This window comes from Petromyzon marinus, chromosome 45 (assembly GCF_048934315.1).
Source record: "Petromyzon marinus isolate PM22_M1 ecotype Great Lakes invasive population chromosome 45, UKy_Petmar_22M1.pri1.0, whole genome shotgun sequence".
In the NCBI taxonomy this organism is placed as follows: Eukaryota; Metazoa; Chordata; class Hyperoartia; order Petromyzontiformes; family Petromyzontidae; genus Petromyzon; species Petromyzon marinus.
In genome coordinates, this window is record NC_133711.1 from 625978 (window position 1) to 650524 (window position 24547).

Genomic DNA, 24547 nt, shown 5'->3' on the forward strand with positions numbered 1-24547 from the left:
TTTGTTTACTTGTTTGTTTACTTGTTTATTTGCTTACGTGTTTATGTGTTTACTTGTTTGTTTACTTGTTTAATTGTTTGTTTACTTGTTTGTTTACTGTTTAATTGTTTGTTTACTTGTTTGTGTACTTGCTTGTTTACTTGGTTTTTTATTTGCTTGTTTACTTGTTTGTTTACTTGTTTAATTGTTTGCTTGTCTGTTTACTTGTTTAATTGTTTACTTGTTTGTTTACGTGTTTAATTGTTTACTTGCTTATTTACTTGTTTGTTTGTTTATTTGCTTGTTTAATTGTCTGTGTACTTGCTTGTTTACTTGTTTGTTTACTTGTGTGCTTAGTGCATGCGTTCGCGCCGAGCCAGGCGGTAGCTTCATCGTTTGCTAGACGCCGCTCGGCCGGCTGAGCGGACGCAGACTGTTTTGTTTTTGTTGACGATTCTCGCCATCCTCTGCCGTGGCGGGACCGGCTCGCAGCGCACCGGGCGAGCAATCCAGAGGTGGCCAGTCCGAGTCCACCTCCTGGCGCGACAATGGAGTCACGTTTGTGAAACCTCCCGCAACCTCCCACGGTCTCTGTCCACCCAACGGTGCACCACGTTGAGCCGATTAGCGGGCAGGTCGCGTGTGGCGCGGTAAACTGTGGGTACGCACACCTCTCCCAAGACGTCTGCCCAGTGTGGAAGAGTAGACCAAAGACCCTGGAGAGGCCCTCCCGCCAGCAGCAACCAGCGTGAGCGGGTAATTGCAGCGCTGCTTCGGCACGGAGAGCGTGGAACGACCGCCAACCACCACAGCGGGAATGTGGATTTGTCTGCGCCACTGTCTCGGAGGCGCCCGTAACGCACCGCGCGCGATCTCCAACTCTCCCTCCAGACGAGCGAGCCAGGGGTCGCAGGAGTCACGGGGCCTCGCGCCTGGCTCAAAACATCGGCGCTGCCTAGCCACAGTCGTGGGTGGCTCTGTGAGCCACAGGCGTGGGTGGCACGGCGGAGGGCTCGTGGCCGCACGAGCAATCCAGAGGTCGCCACCTCCGATGGGCACGGTTGGTTCACGTACGGTGCGAAAGAAGTGCAACATACGCACTCCGTACGTGGCCACGCGCGCTCCACAGACGCGTGGCCGCGCGGTACTCATGGGGAGAGCCACGCTCCGAAATCAAATCTCAGGGCATCTGGAGTCAATTCCCAACTCGTGGTGGACGTCTGCGAGTCACATCGAGTGTGTGCGCGTGCGAGCGAGTGTGTGTGTGTGTGTGTGCGCGTGCATGTGCGTGTGGGTGTGAGCGCGTGCGTGCAGTAGGGGAGCGGTCGTGTAGCGGTTCGCACGCTGCGCTATGAACCCGGTGACCCGCGTTCAATTCCCTCTAACGGCCAACACCAGTACTCAAATGAGTACGCGGTGCGGTGTGTAGTAAAACATCGTCACTGGGAATACAAAGGCGGCCGGGCGTGGTGCTGGCCATCCACCACCTCGTGTGCCGTGCCAGCCTTCATAGGTGCTACTCGCTAACAGCACTTGCCCCGACAGTCTGTCAAGGCTACACGGGGGATCTTTGTCTTTGTGCGTCTCTCTGTGACTGTTAGCGAGCCCCCTCGGATTCCGCGGTCGTGGAGGGGGTAGAGGGGTCACGCGGTCACGCACACCACGTCAGTTAAGGCTGAGTCGACCTAGAGGAGACCCAGCACAGCCTCAGATAACCCTTGTCCACGGTAGGTGCGGACCTTGGTGGTCTCAAACAATAGGTGATCTCTAACAATAGGTGGTCTTAAACAATAGGTGATCTCTAACAATAGGTGATCGCTAACGATAGGTGATCTCTAACAATAGGTGATCTCTAACAATAGGTGATCTCTAATAATAGGTGATTGCAAACAATAGGTGATCTCTAACAATAGGTGATCTCTAACAATAGGTGATCACAAACAATAGGCGATCTCTAACAATAGGTAATCGCTAATAATAGGTGATCTCTAACAGCAGGTGATATTTAACGATAAGTACTACAATAAATAAGCAGAAAAAACACTTTCAAATATCTGTCCACCCTCCTCTCCCCCCCCCCCCCACATTAACAAAGCGTTAAGTAAGTTTGACACATCCCATCAGCATGTTTTCCTGGCTAAGTTTCAGTCGATAATTATTGCACGTAGAAGCGACGTGAATGGGACAGAGAATGCATTTCGATTTCTCACTCTCGTGGCGGCGAGCGAGAGAGCGAGGCGGGGATGGAGCCGCTTGGCTCATCTCAGATGGAGGGGGCTCAGGCAACGACCGTCACAGAGATTCACCGCTAAGCAGGGGACACGAGCTGGGTAGGGGGGCCAATGGGACGTTTGGTGGTGCAGGGCCGAGCACACCTCGAGCGCCGGCCCTGATGGGAGCTCCATTTCTCGACGAGAGGGCTTCGGGAGAGAGTTGACGTGGCGTGGGTCTGCATGTTTGTGTGTTGAACTTCGTCTGCACCGTACGTAGCCAAGCCTTACGAAACGTAGGTGCGGGGGGAGGACGACAAACTAAACAAAAACAGTTCTAAAGAAATTAGTTGGTCAATCTGGATGATGGTTTGAAAGTGCCTTAGCTCCAGTGGCTTCCTTATATCGGAAGGGAAGAGCGTTCCAGACGGCCGCAGAAGCGCATCTGAAAGCGCCGCGCGAAGCGGCGATAGCCGCCTCTGGCCAACCAGAAACAGCTGCAGCTGCTGCAAGGATGGCCACCGGGCGGTAGGGGGGGGGGTTGCGATCTGGGTGACAAAATTGGGGGAGGGGGGGTGTGATCTGGGTGACAAATCTGGGTGGGGGGGGGTGCGATCTGGGTGATAAATCTGGGTGGGGGGGGGGGGTGCGATCCAGGTGATAAATCAGCTCCGCTCCATCATCGAGCCCCTGCGGTGTAGAATTTAACCGCGGTGGGATTCGTGGAGATCGTGATGGTGTCGTGGGGTTATGGAAACTGTTAAACATAGTTTAGGTTATTTTGCTACTATAAATTTCCACACGATGAGCCAACTTCGTTGCGCTATCATTTGTTGCCTTGTAAGATGAAGAGAATAGTTTCGTTTTATTTGCATATAATTAAAGTGATTTGTTTACAATGTCCAATACTTTGCGCTGCTATTGTGTCTGCGTACTGTTCGTTGTTGTAACGTTCTGACCCGCCCCTTCTAAATAGTTGTGAAAAAGAGCTTCATAGATCATCGGATTCCTCCAGGAGTAAATAAATATCCTAATTCTGAGCCTCGTACCCTTTGGGTGTCATGAAGCAGCACGAGCTGATCGATGTTTTTCAGCGAATCGCGACGTCCCTCGGAGCATCGGGGGATGGGGGGGGGGTCCGATGGCAGTGACAGCGGCAGGAGTCGTCCTACGGGGGGCGATCCTCAGCGTCGATGCAAATCCCCAGACGTCGTGGCGGACAGGGACGATGCTCCGCCTGACCATTACATCTCTCCCCCCCTCCCCCCCGTTCCCGCAGCATGCCTCTTCCGCTACAACGGACTCTCCCTCGTCTACCTCGTCTTCCTCCTCCTCATCCCGCTCTTCGCCGAGCCAACCAAGGAGACCGTGAGAGGTGAGGCCTCCACGAGACGGCGAGGCGTGCGCGTGTGGTGGCGGTGACGTGTGGTGGCGGTGACGTGTGGTGGCGGTGACGTGTGGTGGCGGTGACGTGTGGTGGCGGTGACGTGTGGTGGCGGTGACGTGTGGTGGCGGTGACGTGTGGTGGCGGTGGCGTGTGGTGGCGGTGACGTGTGGTGGCGGTGGCGTGTGGTGGCGGTTGCGTGTGGTGGCGGTGACGTGTGGTGGCGGTGGCGTGTGGTGGCGGTGACGTGTGGTGGCGGTGACGTGTGGTGGCGGTGACGTGTGGTGGCGGTGACGTGTGGTGGCGGTTGCGTGTGGTGGCGGTGACGTGTGGTGGCGGTGGCGTGTGGTGGCGGTGGCGGTGGCGTGCGGTGGCGGTGACGTGCGGTGGTGGTGACGTGCGGTGGCGGTGACGAGCGTGACGGATGCCACCGTGGGAAGTGGCGACGCAGTTAAAGCCGCTGGGCGCTTCCATGCTGATTGACCTGGGTCGTCCGCTTCTTGGTGATGCGGTCGACGAGTGGTGTCAGGTGGCTCTGTCCTGGACACCGCCGAGGTCATTGTGGCCTTCACCGAGCGAGTCCCTGTCGGGGTGTGCAAGCGTCACCCCCCTGGCCCACGTGCTGTGTGGAGCGGAATGGGCCACAACGTGTCACGCCTCGCCCCCTCAGGGTAGCCCGGCGCCCGTGGGTCCCCTGTGGCCCATGGGGTCCGGTGCAGTTGCACCGCCTGCACACCGCGTAGCTCCACCCGCAAGAGCATCCGTGCCTTGTCACTTACCCACCTCGCCCCACCTCAGACAAAGATCCCCCGTGTAGCCTTAACAGACTGTTGGGGCAAGTGCTGTTAGCGAGTAGCACCTATGAAGGCCGGCACGGCACACGAGGGGGTGGGTGACTAGCACTACACCCGGCCGCCTTTGTCTCTCCATTTGATGCTGAATCGACCTAGGAAAGGCACATGACCGTTTCAGATAATCGTCATTGGTGTTGGCCGTGAGCCGGAATCGAACCAGCGTGGCCGGGTTCGTAGTGCAGCGTAGCTCTCACCCCCACACTGGCGCTGACCCCACCTCACCCACCCCACCGTGCAGCCGCTCTGTGTGTGGCGCGCGTGTGTGGGATGTCGCAGCTTCTTGCTTCTGTGAGATTAATCATTGTCAACATCACCAACGTCACGGCGATGCTGATGATGATGATAATGATGATGACTAAGCAGTGCACCACCTTGTGTGAACATGAACAGCTCCGGACGATGTTGGCCCGCACGGCGTTCACCACACGGCACTCAAACCACCGCTGTCCATTCTCACAGCTGCTTTGCGTCACATTGAGTGAAGATCCGAAATGTGCTCGTGTGTGGCTGGGCTGAGATGCAACTCGTTACAACTGAGAACGAGAATGGTTCAACCCCAATGCCTCTGCCTGGCGTTCTCTGATCCGCGGCTGCCTCTCCGTGTGTCTCGGTGTCATTATGAACGTGCACCTCTCCTATGCCACGTTTGCACTTTGCGGATTTTATTCAACATTTTATTTGAGTACTGTCCACGTGTCCGGTCCATCGCACCTCCAATGAGCACGGTTGGCTACGCACGGTGCGACAGAATTTCAACATACGGCACATCGGTGATTGTCAGCAGTGTTGAACTGAATGCATTGGTCAGACATGTGACAGTAAAATCATTACAAGGAGTGGGATTCTTTCCTTACAACGTTACACGCAACCCCGTTTTCAATCGATGTAACATCGGTCTCCGGAGCCAATAGGCCAAAGGGATCAAACGCATTCGCGTTCAAATGCGTGGAGAGACAGGGAACTGAGTTGCGGGTTTATTTTGCCTTGACTGTGGCCGAGGAGTCTCCGTTAGCCCACCCGGGTGTAAGAGGGGGCACAGGCGAGCGAGTTGATGACAAACAAGAAGATGTTTTACCCTTTTCTGGCAATAATAGAGGAGTTGAGATGTTTAAACGCCATGTAGACGAAACCTTTTGCAAGGCACCAAGAATGCATTCACCACGCGGACTCGTGGCAAAACACGCAAACAACGACGCACACGGGAGAGCGATGAGGGCACGGAGCGATGCAGAGAGGAGCCGGGAGTTTGGGCCGCGTAAACGGATAAAGCAGAGACGGCTGGGCTGGGAGATGGACGGCGGTGCGAGGGTGGAGGCGGCGCGGTAACCGAATGAGGCCGAGCAAACCGCGTTCCCGAAGTGCGCGGGTCAATTAATCCACGCCGCGTCTCTCCACCCCAGCTCCACAATTGTGTTGTGCTGAAGCAGGCCATCAATACCACGCAACTCAATTCGGCCTTCTCCGTTATTTAATTGAACCCCCGTGACGCTCCGTTGAGATTAACGGAGGAGCCGGACTGGCGTGCGAGTGAATGCTCTCTGTTTGATTTGGGGGGGGGGGGGGCTGAGATTCTGGGGAAGCCGTACCGGCGATGGGGGGGGGGAATCACCAACGGCGATGCGCTCCCACGACTTACTTTGGGTCATAATGTGAATCTGACCCACTCAATTGCCCTTTTGGGAGGCCGTGCTGTTTGTTTCTGGCTCCAAGATGTTTTGGGTCTCTGGACCTGTGCTCAGCAACTGCTTACAAAACACACACACAAAGTCTCATGCCCAGAGGGTCTTGGCGAAGAGTTATACGTTGCGTTTAATTTGGGGTCGAGTGGGTCATGAGTTCTAGCTTTCGGACTAGGGAGGCCTTCATCCAGCAGTGGATTGATCATTGCTGATGAATATGATATCCAACAAATATTCAACTACCTGCCAAATGCGCCTGGGAATTCTCGAATGCACGGGCAGATGACCTCCATTTGCAGTGTCTCTTGGAATGCCCCACTCAGCAGCACCAGGAGGCTGATGAGTATTTGTTGTTGTTGTTGTTATAATCATCTGTTGGTGAGATATGACGAGAGGGCCGCGATCACTCGTATGAATGGTCGCAGCGTCAACGGCTGAGTGCTTTGGTCAAGTCTCTGGCAGGGCCGGTGAAGTCACGGTGGCTATGAGATATTAATTACCACGCCTGGCATACAGGAAGTCGTGGGTTCGATCCCGACCCCTGTATATTTGGAGTTTGCATGTCGCTCTTCCTATGGTCGCGTGGACTTTTCTCCGGGTCCTCCGGGTTTTACCTCCACATTTAGAAAAATGCGTTTAGAGTGTTTGACAGCTATACATTTCCACGTGATTAGGCACTTCATTGAGCTCTCATTTGTGGCCAGGTCCCTTCTGAAAAAGAACTACATAGCTCACCTGGTAAAATAAAATTAAATTTTGATTTAAAGCTTTCGTGACTGCAGTAATTCATATTCTTAGTTTTTTCGGTAAAGTCACGTTGAAGAGAAACAACAAAATAATAATATATATAAAACAATTCAAAAAGAAATAATAATAAATAAATAAATATATGGGTGATGGGCAAAAAGTAAAAAAAAATATATTTTATTATTTTGTTGTTTCTCTTCAACGTGACTTTACCGAAAAAACTAAGCTTAAAAATAAAATTTGTTTAGTTTTTAAAATAAAATAGTTTAGTTTAGACTTTCGTGGGTACATTTTTTTGTTATTATCAGTTAGGGTCAACTTGGCACATCATCCCTTTGATGTCATCAATAAAATTAGCAACAAATTTTTGAGGCAGTAGTCATCCCATTGCTAGACTGGCTTCCACCATAGGAATGTGGAATTGGCAGAACCGACTCAGAGCCTCTGACGGAATGCAGCGCTGCCCCAGGCACGCGTGGACCAGGGAGATACGCAGGGAGATACGCAGGGAGACAAGCAGGGAGACACGCAGGGAGACATGCAGGGAGACGCTAGGACAGGGAAACACGCTAGGGCAAGGAGACACGCAGGGAGATACGCAGAGAGACATGCAGGGAGACACGCTCGAGTAGGGAGACACACAGAGAGACATGCAGGGAGACACGCAGGGAGACACGCAGGGAGACACGCTCGGGCAGGGAGACACGCAGGGAGACATGCAGGGAGACGCTAGGGCAGGGAAACACGCTAGGGCAAGGAGACACGCAGGGAGACACGCTAGGGCAAGGAGACACGCAGGGAGACACGCTAGGGCAGGGAGACACGCAAGAGCAGGGAGACACGCAGGGAGACATGCAGGGAGACACGCTCGAGGCCCTGGCAGGGCTGGTGAAGCCACGGTGGCTATGAGATGTTGACTACCACGTCTGGTATACAGGAGGTGGTGGTATTCTTGGTTCTTTCGGTAAAGTCACGTAGAAGGGAAACAATAAAATAATAAAAATATGAAACAATACAGTTCTCACGACGTTTCGACTGCAACACAAGCAATCATCATCAGGTGTGAAAAACACAACAAGAAAATTTTCTTGATGATGATTGCTTGTGTTGCAGTCGAAACGTGGTGAGAATTTTATTGTTTTATATTTTTATTATTTTATTTTATTGTTTCCCTTCTACGTGACTTTACCGAAAGAACCAAGAAAATGAATCCCTGCAGTCACGAAAGCTTTAAATCAGCAGGTGGTGGGTTCGATCCCGATCCCTGTATATTTGGAGTTTGCATGTTCTCACTCCCCCGGTGGTTGCGTGGATTTTTGTCCGGGTCCTCCCTGCTTTTCCCCTCCACATTTGGAATCGACATGCGTTTAGAGTATTTGGCTGCTATAAATGTCCACGTGATACGCCACTTTGTTGAGCTATGAGTTGTGTGGCCAAGTCACTACATAGCTCAGTGGGCCTTACCTGGTAAAATAAAATAAATATTTCGTTTAGAAGCCACGCAGCGATTTGTGCGAGAGGTCAGTCACAGCACCGGAGCAATTCGAGAGGCAGAGATGCCATACAAAGCCTTGCCGATCCATTCTGTCATTACTTAACACAAACCCATCGTTTGGCGACGTGGTAGTCAACACGAGCAACAACAAATATAAGCAGACAATCCGCAAACATAATTTCGAAATAGATGTTCGGGTTAGGCTACGTATTGAGCTAACTACGTTTGTTGTCGAGACCCTCCGCCACACCACACAGCAAAACAAATTCATTGTCGTGATATTCAATTGTATACAGCAAAGTGCTGTTGTGTAGCGGTTGCAATCGGGGGTGTCGTATAATTTTTGCAGCCAGATTGCACCACAGATGTGGGGAGCGGTGGTGCAGCGGTTAGCGCGCTGCGCTACGAACCCGGTAACCCGGGTTCAAATCCCGCTCACGGCCACCAACAGCAGTGACGATCATTTGAACAGGTCCTGGGCGTCCCCTAGGTCACCTCGGTCAACATCGCCACTGGGGAGACAAAGGTGGTCAAGTTGGAGTATTGGCCACCCACCGCCTCGTGTGCCGTGCCGACCTTCATAGGTGCTCGCTAACAGCACTTGTCCCAAAAGTCCGTCAAAGCTATACGGGGGATCTTTGTCTTTGTAGAACGTTATTGACACCGGGCACATGTCTGGGGTGCGTCTTGTAATCCAGAGAATACGGTTGCCTAGAAGATTATATTACGTTAGGGACATCAGAATGAGAGCGATGGGGTGTTATGAGTGTTGTTATCCAATGAGTGATGTTCTGGAAGAAAGCATTGCGATGATGATGGAAAGTATGTAGAATTGTAGGAGATATGTTTACAAGGAGACACTTTTAAAGATTCTATATCAAACAACGTAACGTACAGCGAGGGACATGATGGTACATGCATTGTTATACAGAGAGAGATGTGCTTCAGAATAGCAGAGACGTTATGCATAGCGAGATTAACGCATCGGATAGAGAATTTCAGGAGTTAGACACTCGAGAGATTAAAGAATTACAGAAATATGACAGTTTAAGAATCATACTATATTAATATGGTTTGCAACTTATAATAATAATGCATTTATCCTGAAAAGATTTTCAAAGTTCCCAAGAATGTGTTTTTCCAGGAGGGATCTTTACTGGGATGTTGCAGCAGATCCCCAGCTGAGTGCTCCGTGTGTGTGGGAGGATGCCGAGTGGAATATCCCTTGCACACCAAGGGTTAGAGACATTCCACACGGACCTGGACCCGGCTCGCCGTGCTGCTGCCAGCTTCTACTGGCTGCCGCACGGCTCTCGCTACGCCGATAGCATCCAAGAGTCCGCGTGAGACGTCGCCGCTCCCCCTGAAGCGGTGGATCGGAGACGCCAGGCAAGGTTTCTGGAGGCTCCATTTCGCCAGGACGCGCCCCGCTCCGGAGAAATGTGGAATGCGCCGGATTGGCTGACGTGCGGACACGAGGCGCTGCTCACAGTGTGGCACGGAGAGCCCACCGCGTGTTTGCATTGCGGTGGCGACGATGGTCACCTCCGTGTGTGGCATCGTCTCATACTGCCGCTCGTCGACGCGACCATACGGCGATTATAATTAGTGTTTAGTACAGGGCAAGGTGATCACGAAGGCGTTGCGGCAGTTTAAAGGGAGGGGGCTGACGTCGCGATGCGTGATCCCGTTTGGATAATTTGCAGGTGAACGTTCAATTTTGGCAAAAGTGGACCATGAGGCCAGCACTCGATGGCCTCCTCTTTTCGAAGGGTGTCGCGGCATCTGAAACATCCACCCCGGAGCGGACGGCGCGCGTGCCCCCGTACTCTACGGGTTTCTAACGCACCCCGCGGCGTTAAACCGGGGCGGCCTTTCCCGGGTTGGAACCGCGAATCTCTGCAACGAGCGGCGGCGGCGGCGGCAGCGGCGGCGGGACCGCCGCTGCTGCCCTCGCGCCTCGGAGACGAGGATGCAGATTTGTGGCGAGGGATTTTTTAACGATGGGGGGGGGGAGGTGACTGGGGCGGCCCTGGACTTTAGCACCGGTCTCATTTGCGCTGTGCCGCCACTTCCGAGCGCAACCTTGAGTGAGGAAATCTCTCTCGCCCGCTCGCCCGCCCGCTCGGCCTGGCGGGCTCCCACTCGCTCGGGAAGTGCGATAAGCACCGTCGATAATCCGCATGAAATATTTAAGAGCCCGCGCTGGTGGTGGGGGTCAGGGCGAGCAGGGGGGGGGGGGGGTTGAGCGCCACGCGAGATTTAATTTCCGTGAGAATCGCGGTGGCGCCCTGCGCCAGTGCCGCCACCCCTTCGTCGTCCCACGACAACGGCGGCTTCCGCGACGATGCCGCGGACAATGTCGCGCTCCCAGAAGGCCGTGTGGTTGATGGGAAGCGGAGCAAAGGAATTGCTTTTTTGTTTGTTATCTGGAGGGATAGCCGTGGAGGAGACGTATTGTCTGCTTGTTTGGTTTGTCACGATGCCTGAAGAGGGAAGGGCTTCGGCTGGTTACGCAACAGGCACGAGGTCGGGGCCCTTGAGACGTCTGTGCGATCCACCAACCCCTGAGGCGAGCTGCTGCACAGCGAGCAGGATCAGCCTGGGGCCCCCCACGGCTCTGCACCCTCCCTGGGCCCCCCACGGCTCTACACCCTCCCTGGGGCCCCCCACGGCTCTACACCCTCCCTGGGGCCCCCTACGGCTCTACACCCTCGCTGGGGCCCCCCAGGGCTCTACACCCTCCCTGGGCCCCCCAGGGCTCTACACCCTCCCTCTGCACTCTTGCACCCCCCGTGGCGATGGCCATCACGCGTCGCTGTGCATGGTGGACACTGCACGCGGTGATCACCGCATGCATGCGCACCACGTGGTGCGGTGCTCACCACGTGGTGCGGTGCTCACCACGTGGTGCGGTGCTCACCACGTGGTGCGGTGCTCACCACGTGGTGCGGTGCTCACCACGTGGTGCGGTGCTCACCACGTGGTGCGGTGCTCACCACGTGGTGCGGTGCTCACCACGTGGTGCGGTGCTCACCACGTGGTGCGGTGCTCACCACGTGGTGCGGTGCTCACCACGTGGTGCGGTGCTCACCACGTGGTGCGGTGCTCACCACGTGGTGAGCACGCGTGCTCGTTCCTCATTCCCACTTGTTACAGACGTACCTTTATTTATATGCCCGCCTGCAATATTCACGCGGGTGTGCGATGTTTTCCGCTCGACTGGGCGGCTTGCGCATGGAAGGTTGTCCGTCCCAAGCAGTGACCTGTATCCCTGTTTATCCTGCCGTGATAAATAATTGGATCATGTTCTAAGACCTTTCAATCAAATCTGCAGATATGACTCGAACAGCAACAACAACAAGCAACGACGTTGCTCAACCGCGAAGGCTGATGACGAAGCGCGGCCCCGCAACCTCCACGACAAACATCCAGCAGTGGATCGACAGGGAGATTGTAAACGATCGCTATATTTATCATACAGGGTGATCCATTTACAGACACCCTATATAATATATATTTACCAGGTATGGCTCACTGAGCTCTATATTTCAGAAGCGTCCTGGCCACTAATGATAGGTCAACGAAGTGGCTTATTGCGTGGAAATTTATAGCAGACTATAACTCTAAATGCGTGATGTTGATTCTAAATGTGGAGGGAAAACCCAGAGGACTCGGAGGAAAAACCCACGTGACAACGGGGAGAGAGACACCGCAAACTCCAAATACACAGCAGCAGCAGCAGGTGTCAGGGTTGAGATGGAACCCACCACCTCCTGTAGACCAGGCAAGGTAGTTGACATCTTCGAGCCAACATGATGATGGAGAGACACAGCAAACTCCAAATATACAGCAGCAGTAGCAGGCGTCAGGGTTGAGATGGAACCCACCACCTCCTGTAGACCAGGCGAGGTAGTTGACATCTTCTAGCCAACATGATGATGGAGAGACACCGCAAACTCCAAATACAGCAGCAGCAGCAGGCGTCAGGGTTGAGATGGAACCCACGACCTCCTGTAGACCAGGCGAGGTAGTTAACATCTTCTAGCCAACGTGATGATGGAGAGACACCGCAAACTCCAAATACAGCAGCAGCAGCAGCAGGCGTCAGGGTTGAGATGGAACCCACGACCTCCTGTAGACCAGGCGAGGTAGTTGACATATTCGAGCCAACATGATGATGGAGAGACACCGCAAACTCCAAATATACAGCAGCAGTAGCAGGCGTCAGGGTTGAGATGGAACCCACCCCACCTCCTGTACACCAGGCGAGGGAGTTGACATCTTCTAGCCAACGTGATGATGGAGAGACACCGCAAACTCTAAATATACAGCAGCAGTAGCAGGCGGCAGGGTTGAGATGGAACCCACGACCTCCTGTATACCAGGCGAGGTAGTTAAAATCTTCTAGCCAACGTGATGATGGAGAGATACCGCAAACTCCAAATTCAGCAGCAGCAGTAGCAGGCGTCAGGGTTGAGATGGAACCCACCACCTCCTGTAGACCAGGCGAGGGAGTTGACATCTTCTTGCCAACGTGATGATGGAGAGACACAGCAAACTCTAAATATACAGCAGCAGCAGGCGTCAGGGTTGAGATGGAACCCACCACCTCCTGTACACCAGGCGAGGTAGTTGACATCTTCTAGCCAACATGATGATGGAGAGACACCGCAAATTCTAAATATACAGCAGCAGCAGGCGTCAGGGTTGAGATGGAACCCACGACCTCCTGTACACCAGGCGAGGGAGGGAACCAGCGGCGTCAAGAGCAGTGCCAACGGCGCCGTTCTGCTCGCCACGAGGTTGCCAGCGCTGGAATGTCACTGCGGTGCTCCCAGGGCAGACGTTTCGGGAGACGTTCACACGGCAGGGCACATTTCACATCCTTCATTTAACCAAGTAACAGCCACTTGAGATTGTCTCCTTTTGCAAGGGGGAGCAGTGGGCATTGTAATTGGGTTTTGCACGAGTCACACCTTCTCACATTCTCGTAATTAAGGGCCCAATATTTCATGGACTCATTCTTTTATCATCAGTGGCGTCACGAGCGTGGGGGCCCCTTGATAACCACAACGCGATATGTTTTCACCAACAGTGTAAAATAACAACAACAATCATTAAAAAGCGGTTTATATTACATATTATGATAATGATTTCATTTACGTTCCACGTTTTATTTGAATGTAATTAGGGTAGTTGTGTAGTGTTGCAAAGAGGCACTACGGAGGTGTAGTGGCTGCATTGTGCGAAGACAGACTTAAATGTCCGAGACCGTGAGCGTAATGACGACGACGTGGTTAGACAAGAGTAGAACAGCCTGAAGATGCGGCCAGGCGAGACAAATCACGTGACCAATTATACCGCTTATAATGCAGTTACTACACCACTGATAATGTAGTTACTACACCATTGATAATGTAGTTACTACACCACTGATAAAGTAGTTACAACACCGCTTATAATGCAGTTACTACACCACTGATAATGTAGTTACTACACCACTGATAATGTAGTTACTACACCACTGATAATGTAGTTACTACACCACTGATAATGTAGTTACTACAACACTGATAATGTAGTTACTACACCACTGATAATGTAGTTACTACACCACTGATAATGTAGTTACTACAACACTGATAATGTAGTTACTACACCACTGATAATGTAGTTACTACACCACTGATAATGTAGCTACTACACCACTGAAAATGTAGTTACTACAACACTGATAATGTAGTTACTACACCACTGATAATGTAGTTACTACACCACTGATAATGTAGTTACTACACCACTGATAATGTAGTTACTACAACACTGATAATGTAGTTACTACACCACTGATAATGTAGTTACTACACCACTGATAATGTAGTTACTACACCACTGATAATGTAGTTACTACACCACTGATAATGTAGTTACTACAACACTGATAATGTAGTTACTACACCACTGATAATGTAGTTACTACACCACTGATAATGTAGTTACTACACCACTGATAATGTAGTTACTACACCACTGAAAATGTAGTTGCTACACCACTAATAATGTAGTTACGACACCACTGATAATGATGTTACTATGCCACTGATAATGTAGTTGCTACACCACTGACAATGTAGTTACTACACCACTGGTAATGTAGTTACTATGCCACTGAAAATGTACTTATTACGCCACTGATAATGTAGTTACTACGCCACTGATAATGTAGTTGCTATGCCACTGATAATGTAGTTGCTACACCACTGATAATGTAGTTTACTACACCACTGACAATGTAGTTAATACACCACTGATAATGTAGTTACTATGCCACTGATAATGTAGTTGCTACACCACTGATAATGTAGTTTACTACACCACTGATAATGTAGTTTACTACACCACTGATAATGTCGTTACTCCACCACTGATAATGTCGTTACTACACCACTGATAATGTAGTTACTACACCACTGATAATGTAGTTACTACACAACTGATAATGTAGTTTACTACAACACTGATAATGTAGTTTACTATACCACTGATAATGTAGTTACTACACCACTGATGATGTAGATTACTACGCCACTGATAATGTAATTACTATGCCACTGATAATGTAGTTGTTACGCCACTGATAATGTAGTTTTCTACAGCACTGATAATGTAGTTACTACACCACTGATAATGTAGTTACTATGACACTGATAATGTAGTTGCTACACCACTGATAATGTAGTTTACTACACCACTGATAATGTAGTTTACTACACCACTGATAATGTAGTTCACTAAACCACTGATAATGTAGTTTTCTACACCACTGATAATATCGTTTACTACAACACTGATAATGTAGATTACTACGCCACTGATAATGTAGTTACTACGCCACTGATAATGTAGTTACTACATCACAGAAAAAGTAGTTACTACACGACTGATAATGTAGTTACTACAGCACTGATAATGTAGTTACTACACCACTGATAATGTAGTTACTACACCACTGAAAATGTAGTTACTACACCACTGATAATACAGTTACTACACCACTGATAATGTCGTTACTACACCACTGATAATGTAGTTACTACACCACTGATAATGTAGTTGCTACACCACTAATAATGTAGTTACGACACCACTGATAATGTAGTTACTATGCCACTGATAATGTAGTTGCTACACCACTGATAATGTTGTTTACTACACCACTGATAATGCAGTTTACTACACCACTGATAATGTAGTTACTACACCACTGATAATGTAGTTACTATGCCACTGGTAATGTAGTTGCTACACCACTGACAATGTAGTTACTACACCACTGGTAATGTAGTTACTATGCCACTGATAATGTACTTATTACGGCACTGATAATGTAGTTAGTACGCCACTGATAATGTAGTTGCTATGCCACTGATAATGTAGTTTACTACACCACTGACAATGTAGTTACTACACCACTGATAATGTAGTTACTATGCCACTGAAAATGTAGTTGCTACACCACTGATAATGTAGTTTACTACACCACTGATAATGTAGTTTACTACACCACTGATAATGTCGTTACTCCACCACTGATAATGTCGTTACTACACCACTGATAATGTAGTTACTACACCACTGATAATGTAGTTACTACACCACTGATAATGTAGTTTACTACAACACTGATAATGTAGTTTACTATACCACTGATAATGTAGTTACTACACCACTGATGATGTAGATTACTACGCCACTGATAATGTAGTTACTATGCCACTGATAATGTAGTTGTTACGCCACTGATAATGTAGTTTTCTACAGCACTGATAATGTAGTTACTACACCACTGATAATGTAGTTACTATGACACTGATAATGTAGTTGCTACACCACTGATAATGTAGTTTACTACACCACTGATAATGTAGTTTACTACACCACTGATAATGTAGTTTACTAAACCACTGATAATGTCGTTACTACACCACTGATAATGTAGTTATTACACCACTGATAATGTAGTTCTACACCACTAATAATGTAGTTACTATGCCACTGATAATGTAGTTGCTACACCACTGATAATGTTGTTTACTACACCACTGAAAATGTAGTTACTACACCACTGATAATGCAGTTACTACACCACTGATAATGTCGTTACTACACCACTGATAATGTAGTTATTACACCACTGATAATGAAGTTCTACACCACTAATAATGTAGTTACTATGCCACTGATAATGTAGTTGCTACACCACTGATAATGTTGTTTACTACACCACTGATAATACAGTTTACTACACCACTGATAATGTAGTTACTACACCACTGATAATGTAGTTACTATGCCACCGGTAATGTAGTTGCTACACCACTGACAATGTAGTTACTACACCACTGGTAATGTAGTTACTATGCCACTGATAATGTACTTATTACGGCACTGATAATGTAGTTAGTACGCCACTGATAATGTAGTTGCTATGCCACTGATAATGTAGTTGCTACACCACTGATAATGTAGTTTACTACACCACTGACAATGTAGTTACTACACCACTGATAATGTAGTTACTATGCCACTGATAATGTAGTTGCTACACCACTGATAATGTAGTTTACTACACCACTGATAATGTAGTTTACTACACCACTGATAATGTCGTTACTCCACCACTGATAATGTCGTTACTACACCACTGATAATGTAGTTACTACACCACTGATAATGTAGTTACTACACCACTGATAATGTAGTTTACTACAACACTGATAATGTAGTTTACTATACCACTGATAATGTAGTTACTACACCACTGATGATGTAGATTACTACGCCACTGATAATGTAGTTACTATGCCACTGATAATGTAGTTGTTACGCCACTGATAATGTAGTTTTCTACAGCACTGATAATGTAGTTACTACACCACTGATAATGTAGTTACTATGACACTGATAATGTAGTTGCTACACCACTGATAATGTAGTTTACTACACCACTGATAATGTAGTTTACTACACCACTGATAATGTAGTTTACTAAACCACTGATAATGTAGTTTTCTACACCACTGATAATGTCGTTTACTACAACACTATTAATGTAGATTACTACGCCACTGATAATGTAGTTACTACGCCACTGATAATGTAGTTACTACACCACTGAAAATGTAGTTACTACACCACTGATAATGCAGTTACTACACCACTGATAATGTCGTTACTACACCACTGATAATGTAGTTATTACACCACTGATAATGTAGTTCTACACCACTAATAATGTAGTTACTATGCCACTGATAATGTAGTTGCTACACCACTGATAATGTTGTTTACTACACCACTGATAATACAGTTTACTACACCACTGATAATGTAGTTACTACACCACTGATAATGTAGTTACTATGCCACCGGTAATGTAGTTGCTACACCACTGACAATGTAGTTACTACACCACTGGTAATGTAGTTACTATGCCACTGATAATGTACTTATTACGGCACTGATAATGTAGTTAGTACGCCACTGATAATGTAGTTGCTATGCCACTGATAATGTAGTTGCTACACCACTGATAATGTAGTTTACTACACCACTGACAATGTAGTTACTACACCACTGATAATGTAGTTACTATGCCACTGATAATGTAGTTACTACACCACTGATAATGTAGTTACTACACCACTGATAATGTAGTTTACTATACCACTGATAATGTAGTTACTACACCACTGATGATGTAGATTACTACGTCACTGATAATGTAGTTACTATGCCACTGATAATGTAGTTGTTACGCCACTGATAATGTAGTTTTCTACAGCACTGATAATGTAGTTACTACACCACTGATAATGTAGTTACTATGACACTGATAATGTAGTTGCTACACCACTGATAATGTAGTTTACTACACCACTGATAATTTAGTTTACTACACCACTGATAATGTAGTTTACTAAACCACTGATAATGTAGTTTTCTACACCACTGATAATGTCGTTTACTACAACACTGATAATGTAGATTACTACGACACTGATAATGTAGTTACTAAGCCACTGATAATGTAGATACTACACCACAGAAAAAGTAGTTACTACACGACTGATAATGTAGTTTACTACACCACTGATAATGTAGTTACTACACCACTGAAAATGTAGTTACTATGCCACTGATCAAGTAGTTACTCCGACACTGATAATGTAGTTACTACGCAACTGATAATGTAGTTGCTATGCCACTGATAATGTAGTTGCTACACCACTGATAATGTACTTTACTACACCACTGATAATGTAGTTTTTACACCACTGATAATGTAGTTACTATGCCACTGATAATTTAGTTGCTACACCACTGATAATGTAGTTTACTACACCACTGATAATGTAGTTTACTACACCACTGATAATGTCGTTACTACACCACTGAAAATGTAGTTGCTACACCACTGATAATGTAGTTACGACACCACTGTTAATGTAGTTTACTACACCACTGATAATGTAGTTACTATACCACTGATAATGTAGTCACGACACCACTGATAATGTAGTTACGGCACCACTGATAATGTAGTTACTATGCCACTGATAATGTACATACTACGCCACTGATAATGTACTTACTACGCCACTGATAATGTAGTTGCTATGCCACTGATAATGTAGTTGCTACACCACTGATAATGTAGTTTACTACACCACTGATAATGTAGTTACTACACCACTGATAATGTAGTTTACTATACCACTGATAATGTAGTTACTCCACCACTGATAATGTCGTTACTACACCACTGATAATGTAGTTACTACACCACTGATAATGTAGTTACTACACCACTGATAATGTAGTTTACTACAACACTGATAATGTAGTTTACTATACCACTGATAATGTAGTTACTACACCACTGATGATGTAGATTACTACGCCACTGATAATGTAATTACGATGCCACTGATAATGTAGTTGTTACGCCACTGATAATGTAGTTTTCTACAGCACTGATAATGTAGTTACTACACCACTGATAATGTAGTTACTATGACACTGATAATGTAGTTGCTACACCACTGATAATGTAGTTTACTACACCACTGATAATGTAGTTTACTACACCACTGATAATGTCGTTACTCCACCACTGATAATGTCGTTACTACACCACTGATAATGTAGTTACTACACCACTGATAATGTAGTTACTACACCACTGATAATGTAGTTTACTACAACACTGATAATGTAGTTTACTATACCACTGATAATGTAGTTACTACACCACTGATGATGTAGATTACTACGCCACTGATAATGTAGTTACTATGCCACTGATAATGTAGTTGTTACGCCACTGATAATGTAGTTTTCTACAGCACTGATAATGTAGTTACTACACCACTGATAATGTAGTTACTATGACACTGATAATGTAGTTGCTACACCACTGATAATGTAGTTTACTACACCACTGATAATGTAGTTTACTACACCACTGATAATGTAGTTACTACACCACTGAAAGTGTAGTTACTATGCCACTGATCAAGTATTTACTACGCCACTGATAATGTAGTTACTACGCAACTGATAATGTAGTTGCTATGCCACTGATAATGTAGTTGCTACACCACTGATAATGTACTTTACTACACCACTGATAATGTAGTTTTTACACCACTGATAATGTAGTTACTATGCCACTGATAATGTAGTTGCTACACCACTGATAATGTAGTTTACTACACCACTGATAATGTAGTTTACTACACGACTGATAATGTCGTTACTACACCACTGAAAATGTAGTTGCTACACCACTGATAATGTAGTTACGACACCACTGTTAATGTAGTTTACTACACCACTGATAATGTAGTTACTATACCACTGATAATGTAGTCACGACACCACTGATAATGTAGTTACGGCACCACTGATAATGTAGTTGCTACACCACTGACAATGTAGTTTACTAAACCACTGATAATGTAGTTTTCTACACCACTGATAATATCGTTTACTTAAACACTGATAATGTAGATTACTACGCCACTGATAATGTAGTTACTACGCCACTGATAATGCAGTTACTACATCACAGAAAAAGTAGTTACTACACGACTGATAATGTAGTTACTACAGCACTGATAATGTAGTTACTACACCACTGATAATGTAGTTACTACACCACTGAAAATGTAGTTACTACATAAACTGATAATACAGTTACTACACCACTGATAATGTCGTTACTACACCACTGATAATGTAGTTACTACACCACTGATAATGTAGTTGCTACACCACTAATAATGTAGTTACGACACCACTTATAATGTAGTTACTATGCCACTGATAATGTAGTTGCTACACCACTGATAATGTTGTTTACTACACCACTGATAATGCAGTTTACTACACCACTGATAATGTAGTTACTACACCACTGATAATGTAGTTACTACACCACTGGTAATGTAGTTACTATGCCACTGATAATGTACTTATTACGGCACTGATAATGTAGTTAGTACGCCACTGATAATGTAGTTGCTATGCCACTGATAATGTAGTTGCTACACCACTGATAATGTAGTTTACTACACCACTGACAATGTAGTTACTACACCACTGATAATGTAGTTACTATGCCACTGATAATGTAGTTGCTACACCACTGATAATGTAGTTTATTACACCACTGATAATGTAGTTTACTACACCACTGATAATGTCGTTACTCCACCACTGATAATGTCGTTACTACACCACTGATAATGTAGTTACTACACCACTGATAATGTAGTTACTACACCACTGATAATGTAGTTTACTACAACACTGATAATGTAGTTTACTATACCACTGATAATGTAGTTACTACACCACTGATGATGTAGATTACTACGCCACTGATAATGTAGTTACTATGCCACTGATAATGTAGTTGTTACGCCACTGATAATGTAGTTTTCTACAGCACTGATAATGTAGTTACTACACCACTGATAATGTAGTTACTATGACACTGATAATGTAGTTGCTACACCACTGATAATGTAGTTTACTACACCACTGATAATGTAGTTTACTACACCACTGATAATGTAGTTTACTAAACCACTGATAATGTAGTTTTCTACACCACTGATAATGTCGTTTACTACAACACTGATAATGTAGATTACTACGCCACTGATAATGTAGTTACTACGCCACTGATAATGTAGTTACTACACCACTGAAAATGTAGTTACTACACCACTGATAATGCAGTTACTACACCACTGATAATGTCGTTACTACACCACTGATAATGTAGTTACCACACCACTGATAATGTAGTTCTACACCACTAATAATGTAGTTACGACACCACTGATAATGTAGTTACTATGCCACTGATAATGTAGTTGCTACAGCACTGATAATGTTGTTTACTACACCACTGATAATGCAGTTTACTACACCACTGATAATGTAGTTACTACACCACTGAAAATGTAGTTACTATGCCACCGGTAATGTAGTTGCTACACCACTGACAATGTAGTTACTACACCACTGGTAATGTAGTTACTATGCCACTGATAATGTACTTATTACGGCACTGATAATGTAGTTAGTACGCCACTGATAATGTAGTTGCTATGCCACTGATAATGTAGTTGCTACACCACTGATAATGTAGTTTACTACACCACTGACAATGTAGTTACTACACCACTGATAATGTAGTTACTATGCCACTGATAATGTAGTTGCTACACCACTGATAATGTAGTTTACTACACCACTGATAATGTAGTTTACTACACCACTGATAATGTCGTTACTCCACCACTGATAATGTCGTTACTACACCACTGATAATGTAGTTACTACACCACTGATAATGTAGTTACTACACCACTGATAATGTAGTTTACTATACCACTGATAATGTAGTTACTACACCACTGATGATGTAGATTACTACGTCACTGATAATGTAGTTACTATGCCACTGATAATGTAGTTGTTACGCCACTGATAATGTAGTTTTCTACAGCACTGATAATGTAGTTACTACACCACTGATAATGTAGTTACTATGACACTGATAATGTAGTTGCTACACCACTGATAATGTAGTTTACTACACCACTGATAATGTAGTTTACTACACCACTGATAATGTAGTTTACTAAACCACTGATAATGTAGTTTTCTACACCACTGATAATGTCGTTTACTACAACACTGATAATGTAGATTACTACGACACTGATAATGTAGTTACTAAGCCACTGATAATGTAGATACTACACCACAGAAAAAGTAGTTACTACACGACTGATAATGTAGTTTACTACACCACTGATAATGTAGTTACTACACCACTGAAAATGTAGTTGCTATGCCACTGATCAAGTAGTTACTCCGACACTGATAATGTAGTTACTACGCAACTGATAATGTAGTTGCTATGCCACTGATAATGTAGTTGCTACACCACTGATAATGTACTTTACTACACCACTGATAATGTAGTTTTTACACCTGATAATGTAGTTACTATGCCACTGATAATTTAGTTGCTACACCACTGATAATGTCGTTACTACACCACTGATAATGTAGTTACTACACCACTGATAATGTAGTTACTACACCACTGATAATGTAGTTTACTACAACACTGATAATGTAGTTTACTATACCACTGATAATGTAGTTACTACACCACTGATGATGTAGATTACTACGCCACTGATAATGTAGTTACTATGCCACTGATAATGTAGTTGTTACGCCACTGATAATGTAGTTGTTACGCCACTGATAATGTAGTTTTCTACAGCACTGATAATGTAGTTACTACACCACTGATAATGTAGTTGCTACACCACTGATAATGTAGTTTACTACACCACTGATAATGTAGTTTACTACACCACTGATAATGTAGTTTACTAAACCACTGATAATGTAGTTTTCTACACCACTGATAATGTCGTTTACTACAACACTGATAATGTAGATTACTACGACACTGATAATGTAGTTACTAAGCCACTGATAATGTAGATACTACACCACAGAAAAAGTAGTTACTACACGACTGATAATGTAGTTTACTACACCACTGATAATGTAGTTACTACACCACTGAAAATGTAGTTACTATGCCACTGATCAAGTAGTTACTCCGACACTGATAATGTAGTTACTACGCAACTGATAATGTAGTTGCTATGCCACTGATAATGTAGTTGCTACACCACTGATAATGTACTTTACTACACCACTGATAATGTAGTTTTTACACCTGATAATGTAGTTACTATGCCACTGATAATTTAGTTGCTACACCACTGATAATGTCGTTACTACACCACTGATAATGTAGTTACTACACCACTGATAATGTAGTTACTACACCACTGATAATGTAGTTTACTACAACACTGATAATGTAGTTTACTATACCACTGATAATGTAGTTACTACACCACTGATGATGTAGATTACTACGCCACTGATAATGTAGTTACTATGCCACTGATAATGTAGTTGTTACGCCACTGATAATGTAGTTTTCTACAGCACTGATAATGTAGTTACTACACCACTGATAATGTAGTTGCTACACCACTGATAATGTAGTTTACTACACCACTGATAATGTAGTTTACTACACCACTGATAATGTAGTTTACTAAACCACTGATAATGTAGTTTTCTACACCACTGATAATGTCGTTTACTACAACACTGATAATGTAGATTACTACGACACTGATAATGTAGTTACTAAGCCACTGATAATGTAGATACTACACCACAGAAAAAGTAGTTACTACACGACTGATAATGTAGTTTACTACACCACTGATAATGTAGTTACTACACCACTGAAAATGTAGTTACTATGCCACTGATCAAGTAGTTACTCCGACACTGATAATGTAGTTACTACGCAACTGATAATGTAGTTGCTATGCCACTGATAATGTAGTTGCTACACCACTGATAATGTACTTTACTACACCACTGATAATGTAGTTTTTACACCTGATAATGTAGTTACTATGCCACTGATAATTTAGTTGCTACACCACTGATAATGTCGTTACTACACCACTGATAATGTAGTTACTACACCACTGATAATGTAG

The 24547-nt window shown here is 45.5% G+C and overlaps 1 protein-coding gene across 1 annotated transcript in view; it reads left to right on the forward strand.

Annotated features, from left to right (window-relative positions):
* The window catches only part of LOC116938348 (piezo-type mechanosensitive ion channel component 2-like), a 321131-nt gene that overhangs the window by 58507 nt on the left and 238077 nt on the right, over positions 1-24547 (forward strand). Inside the window, exon 2 of the mRNA XM_076074013.1 lies at positions 3469-3564. Coding sequence (XP_075930128.1) covers positions 3469-3564 — 96 coding nt within the window. The remainder of the gene's footprint in view (positions 1-3468; positions 3565-24547) is intronic.